The 6,785-nt window shown below is 47.7% G+C and overlaps 1 protein-coding gene across 1 annotated transcript in view; it reads left to right on the forward strand.

Annotated features, from left to right (window-relative positions):
• itfg2 (integrin alpha FG-GAP repeat containing 2) overlaps positions 1 to 6,503 on the forward strand; it is a 10,250-nt gene extending 3,747 nt beyond the window's left edge. Inside the window, exons 5-12 of the mRNA XM_080022811.1 lie at positions 231 to 370; positions 1,361 to 1,515; positions 1,615 to 1,709; positions 2,183 to 2,236; positions 2,452 to 2,543; positions 2,693 to 2,810; positions 3,654 to 3,827; positions 6,366 to 6,503. Of these exons, the coding sequence (XP_079878937.1) occupies positions 231 to 370; positions 1,361 to 1,515; positions 1,615 to 1,709; positions 2,183 to 2,236; positions 2,452 to 2,543; positions 2,693 to 2,810; positions 3,654 to 3,827; positions 6,366 to 6,436 (899 nt within the window). The 3' untranslated portion in view covers positions 6,437 to 6,503. The remainder of the gene's footprint in view (positions 1 to 230; positions 371 to 1,360; positions 1,516 to 1,614; positions 1,710 to 2,182; positions 2,237 to 2,451; positions 2,544 to 2,692; positions 2,811 to 3,653; positions 3,828 to 6,365) is intronic.
• Positions 6,504 to 6,785: the final 282 nt, after the last annotated feature.

A 6,785-nucleotide genomic window follows, 5' to 3' on the forward strand; every position in this document is an offset into this window, starting at 1 on the left:
AGTACAACCGTAAATAAAGCCTCGTAGGAATTTTCACTTTGTTAAACGCTTTGACTTTTTTATATCTTTAAGCCACAGAACTCCCAAAATAAATGAACTTTTGAAAAAAATTGAAAATGGTTTCAAACTGAGCGTACTTTAACGAGATATCCTATTTACACGTGTCTTCATATCTGGTTTACTAATGTTAATTGATTTGGACAAAAAAAATGCAAATGACACAATTGCAGATGGCGATGGTCGCAGCGAGCTGGTGGTGGGCTACACCGACCGCGTGGTGCGAGCTTTCCGCTGGGAGGAGCCTCCCGAGTCTTCCGACCTGGGCTCTGGACAGCTTGTTCTTTTGAAAAAGTGGCTTCTGGAAGGACAGGTAGATTTTGCTCTGACTTAATCACGAGTCCTTGCATGCAACCCACACTCATAGTTGATGGCAAAGACCGTTGGCTACCTGCCAGTAATTACAGTGAACTACAAACTGTAGGCTATATAGCTTACTTAAAAAATATTGTACTATTATACCCCCAACTTAAACCACCACTATGTAACTTTTTTACGTTAGAATAACAGCTTCAAAATAATTTTGATGGTACATGGACTTGTGACATGGAGAATGGTGCCTCTTTCGACCCCCCCATAATGGTCATACATACGTAGCCGCTCCACCTGCCCTATGGCGCGGATGAGACGGGCCAATGGTGCCCCCGACACCCGCATGTCAGCCGGCGTGTGCCGACCCTCACTTTCATTGCACCACAGAGTTAGTTTCACCCACTGATTCGCGTGTGCGAGCCGATCTGCCAGGCCGAGCACATCTGGTACCTACACCGGTAGCAGGGGGCCGATCGCTGAAGGTGCAAGGTACTTGCAAGGAGCGCTGAAACCTAGGTGTACCTCATATCTGAGTTTGTATCAAATGTGACCGATAAAGTTCAAATTTGTCCAGTAGAATAAATTATTTTCGGACACCGGACCGATTTTTACGAGTGGTTTAAAAGTGCAATGGCACTCAGAAACTGTAGGGGCGCCGTATCCCAAATACCAAAAGTTACATAGTGCTGCTTTAAATTAAAATATTACATTTTTTTACTGACGTCATGATGTGATTTTATAATGTATATAGGCTGTTCGGTGTTGTGATTGTGAAATTAAAAATCTGTACCTAAATGGCAATAAAAGTAGGTTTTATCCATCTCAGCCTTGTGAAGGCCCGGCTCCGTCAAATTTACCTGGAGGTGTAGCAGTGACTCTATGAACAACTCAACTACCGACTGTTTTTTTTTTTTTAAATACATACAGTACATATACAAAAACATTTTGGCTTGTGCCATCTGAATGTCAGACATGTGATTTCATCCCGCAGGTGGACAGTCTGTCCGTGAACCCGGGTCCAGAGGGTCTGCCGGAGCTGATGGTGTCCCAGCCGGGCTGCGGCTATGCTATCCTGCTGTGCTCCTGGACGCAGCAGGACTTCCCTGGCGACGGGACTGGAGAGGAGGCCCCTGCCACCCCCGGCAGGTAGACACAGGATCGCTCTTCACGCTCTGAGTTCAAGAGTCGTTGTTATGGATGATGTCATTTTAAGTTGTGTCCTGTTTCCGTTTGTTGTCGTCCCAGTGAGGGGCCTTCCCGGGATGTAATTCTTCACCTGACCACCGGGCGGATACACAACAAGAACGTCTCCACTCATCTCATTGGCAGCATAAGCAGAGGTACAAAGTAGTGGAAGCCCGACGCTGGATACTTATTATTATAGCTGGATACGACTTACACTCTTTATAGGAGCACAAGTTTAAAATGACCTATAGGACTTCCAGACTAACTTTTTTCACCATTGTCTCAGAAAAAAAAAATTGCCCGAAGTGAACCCGGACCGTCACAGTTTATTTAAAAAGTACATTTCAATTATTTAAAGTCATCCATAGTGGCTTTTGATGCAAATGTAACACCATTCAATGGATTAGGACATTAACAATTGTATTTTATTTTCTTTCATACATACATGTTGACTGAATGTATTTTTTATTTTTTTTACCAATTTAAATATGATTTTATCAGTTGACTAATTAGATGATAACAACAGTCGCTGACATTTAGGGACGACGCATCGCCGTTAGTCTCGAGCCCTGGACCTGGACACACTTCAGCAGACGCAGTTCACACATGTGCATGTTTTTCCTCACAGGTTCAAAGGAGGAATCCTCTAAATGTGGATTATTTGCTCTCTGTACTCTGGACGGTAAGTCAAAAACGTCTCAAGTTCTAAACAACCTCATGAAAACGTCACAGGTTTCTGTTTTGTAGTGCACATAACGCAGAGCTACCGAATAGCCGGACCTAGCCTTTTTTTCCGGGAAAATAAAGCTGGTGAGATCCTTTGGGGTCTCGATGCTGATGGGGTGGGGGGTGGGGGGTTGTCAGTTATTGACGCAAAGTACATTCCTGTTTCTCTAGGGACCCTGAAGCTGATGGACAGTTCAGAGCAGTTGTTGTGGTCCGTTCAGGTGGACCACCAGCTCTTCGCCTTGCAGAAGCTGGACGTCACCGTGGGTTCAGCTGCCTTTCCTGAAAGAAAAGAAAGAAAGAAAGAAAGAAAGAAAGCCGCATTGGATTGGTGGCTCATCAAAGTGTGTGTGTGTGTGTGTGTGTGCGTGTGCGTGTGCATGTGCATGTATGCATGGGTGTGTGTTTCCAGGGCGACGGCAGAGAGGAGGTGGTGGCGTGCGCCTGGGATGGCCAGACCTACATCATCGACCACAACCGCATGGTGGTGCGCTTCCAGTTCGACGAGAATGTCAACGCCTTCTGCGCAGGTGAAGGTTGGGGCGGGGTGGGGGGGGTCACGCGCTTATTTTGAAAGATTAAATAGCTGATTCTACAACTACACTGAAAATAAATTGGTCAAGGGTTCCACTCAAAATAATTGCTTTCATTTTTTTTTTCAAAAATATTTGTTTTGTTTCTTCTACTTTTTTCGTTTCTTCTTCTAACAATAGAGAAATGAAGCACACACTTTAAGCTGAGAAAACCTAAAACAAAATGTCGGCCTTCCAAATTAAAGCAACATTTTTAAGCAGAACCAACGACTCAAATCGAAACGTTCGTCTCGGCGTGCGCTCGTTTACCCATGCACCCGACCCGCGTCACCACTAGATGGCGGCGCTGAGCTACAGCTGTCATTCGTCCTGCCCCTTCCTTCCTCTCGGAAACCCCTTCGCTTTCTCTCTCGTTCAGGTCAAGTTGAAATGTTCCAGTGCGAGGCTCCTTTCGAGGCGACTAGGCCTGTATCGCTTTTAAAGGGAGAAGACCAGAGCCAGAGCTGGTGGGAACTCGCACGCCGAAATTCTCAGCTTCCGCACCCCGAGATGGGTGACGCCGGCGCTCAGCTCACGCCCCCATCCCGTGCGATCAGGGCACGCTGGGGGTCTCGGGGCCCCACACGTTGCTAATTCATGGCTCCACGGGGGCTTCGCCGACGATGGCTCCACTTGGACGCGCGTATCTCGCTCAGAGCAGCACCGTGGGCCTCACTCTGACTCAGAATTGCCTTTTCATCGGATTAGCTTTAGCTGTCTGCGAATTGCTTTCCCGCTGTTGCGCCTCCTGCGGCCTTTCTCCCGCGGCTTTTGAACCTTTCTTCCTCTTTAACGTTGCAGGGCAGTACACCTGCAAGGAGGGCAAGAACAGCCCCTGTCTGGTGTACGTCAGCTTCAACCACAAGATCTACGTCTACTGGAGGGTGCAGCTGGAGCGCATGGAGCCCACCAACCTGCTGCGGGTCCTGGACCACAGGCCCGAGTTCCAGAGCCGACTCAGGCAGCTGGGCGTGGGTGAGTTTGCCCCCCGGCCGTCCACTAGGGCGGCGGTATACCTGGCCCCGGGAGCGGCCGCCATTGTTTGCATTTTAACAACTTACCGTCCAGTTCGTCTCCCTGCTCTGAATGGAAGAGGGTAAAAATGGAATCCCTGTTTTTTTTTTTTCGGGGGAGCAACGTTAAATGGGCTACACCTTGTCGACGCCGCGGCTGAAGAGGTTCTGCGGCTTCACACAGCCCTTTGAACCGTTCCCTTGACAAATTAGACTGGAAATGCATTCAAAGCGATGGGAGAGGAAGCGTTTCACCGTTTTATTTCCGATGTTGGCCAATATTGATCCCCAGCACAAGTCGAAATTCAAAGTCCACCAATTACTTTCTGACACAGAGACAAAAGGAGGACACAAACAGCTCACTCAGGTTTGGTGATTTTATTGTAAATGAACAGGGCCGCTGTAAAGTTCAGTTTCTAAATAAACGTTTTTATTGGTATTCATGTGCAGTTTATTTTTAGAGAGTCTTGCAATGAGGGGAGAATAATTAGGCTAATAAACAGGCTATAATTCCAACCCCCCTCTCCCGTCTCTGCATGGAACGGGCGGCAGCAGCAATTCCAGCAATTCCTCCTCGGCACAAACAAAGCTCCGATGCCGGGTGTGCAGCCCTGTGTGCTGTTTTTCGCGTTCTTCTTCGTTTACTACTTCCTGCCTCGCACGGTCATCTTTCTCCACTGCCACCGGTGGCTTCTGAGAGTACTGCAACGGAGAATGTTCCAGCTGCAAAGGCAGATACCTCTACCTTTGCACGCTACCCGTGCAAAGGTAGAACCAGCCCGGGTTCTACCTTTGCACGGGCAGCGTGCGTTACAATCACAGCAGCCAGCCGATTCCCAGAGCTCATTATGAATTCCTGTCCCCTCTCGCTTCTACGTATGTAAATCGGGGGCTTGCCGCTCGGCTTTGCTTAACAAGCAACGTGTTTGTAGAAGGGGACGTAATCCCCAAAGCACAGTCTTCTGGAGGCGAGGGATCTTCTCTCCCTCTCTCTCTCTCTCTCTCTCTCTCTATCTATCTATCTATCTATCTATCTATCTATCTATCTATCTATCTATCTATCTATCTATCTCCTCTCTCTCTCTCTCTCTCTCTCTCTCTCTCTCTCTCTCTCTCTTACTCATACATACACATTGCCCCCCGGGTGACTACGGCGTTTCTGCTGGTCCACCGCTTTCCAAGGGGCTTCCGCCATCCAGACATCGGAGGGGCGCACTCTGCATCAGGAAGGGTCGCTGCTCGGTGGGGAAGAAGCGAACCAATAACACACTTTATCACCCTGCGCGCGCCTGCACAGCCTAATGCTTGTGCTTTGTTGTGTTGTTACTTAAGAAGCCCCCCTCGCCCTCCATCAAAGTCAAATCTTACCCCAGCCTTTTGCACGCCAAAAGTCTCGTTCAAACACCTCAGCCCATGTTGCGTCGAGTTCGTCCACGCCAGATGGGAAACTGAAATGGATCGATGTTTGCTCTGATCCTTGGTCCGTCGTCGTCTTTCATAACCTTCTTTCATAACCTTCAGCATCCTGTGGGATGCTGAAGGTTATGAAACGGATGCTGTAGTGCCCGTGACCAGAATTCCTGAAAAACAATTCTTGCATTTCTCAAAGAAATAATTGGACCCTCACCAATCGAGACGTCCGCTATTTCCTTGGTATCCAAAGCTGCGCACTTTTCATCAAAGACTTGATAAAAATGCGAACAAGCGTCACAGGCGGCTGCATTCCGTTCTGCGGTTAAAGAGAGCAGACAAATGACCCTGCGTAGTCCTCACTTTATAAGCACTCACGCTAATTCCAATGGCAAATGAATGCGGGTGAGTAAAGAGAGCGGCCGAGCTCCCGACTAATGTCTTCCCTAATTCACAAGCAGACGAGCCTCCTGCATTATTAGAGACACCTTTTATTGTTCATTTGAAATCAGCACATACTCAAATCAAGGTGACTGTGGAGCACTCTAGCATGCAGACTTATCGCTAGTTTTGTCTTTCGTACGTTGACTAACAGCGATATCACATTTTGTTTGAAAACGACTTTTTTGCAATTGCGGCGGTGCACCCGAAGTGTGACGTTGGCTACAGTGGAAGCGGCGCGACTTCCTGTTTCTAGTCTCCGCACGGATGTAGCCGAAAGAGCTGATTTGCAAAAGGGCATAAGAGTGAACGGAACCCTGAAAAACCCGATGAAATCCAGGATTTGTGACCATAAACTTGGTACAATACATAAAGACGGACTATATTGGGAGTTTCTCGTTTTCCTTGTTTTAAGGCTTAAAACTTTGGGGGGCTAAGTTTTTTTACCCCTCAAAAAAAACTCTAATCTAGCTGGACTGCATTTAAGCCAGCAAGCCTGACCACATATCTTTCCTCTGCTCGAACTCCGTGTGGTGTATACATCACACTCAGGACTATGTCCTGGAAATTGTCTGTAAGTACGGAAAGTCTAATGTGTCAAAGATCGTTATCTTGTTTTTTTGTTTGTTTTATTTTAATCCTGATATAGACGCTGCGGACTCTGCAGCCGTTCGAAAGCTGGTGGCCGACGTACTCTACAAGGATCACACCGACCATTAACAGGTCCACTGTCTGTCCCCTTTTCTGTCAAATGTCTGTAAATACCCTGTCAATAAAGACTTCACCACCGTTTACATCTGCAGTCCGTCTTTTCATTTCGTTAACCTACAAGAAAAACATGTTGGGCCCTAGCTTTCCTCGAAAGCTGATATCACAGATCCGGCCGTTAGTATTCAGGCTAGCCAGGGTTGTTTTTGAAAAAATACATTTAAAAGGCTGGCTTTTACCCGGCCCGCTGTTTCCACCGGCAGGTACACGACCGTCTCGGTGAGGGAGGGATCGATGGAGGGCCGGGATTAACGCTGCGGCGTTGAGGTTGAGACAGAACGATGGAAAGGGCTCCTCCGCG

This window comes from Zeus faber (assembly GCF_960531495.2).
Source record: "Zeus faber genome assembly, chromosome: 21".
Classification (NCBI taxonomy): Eukaryota; Metazoa; Chordata; class Actinopteri; order Zeiformes; family Zeidae; genus Zeus; species Zeus faber.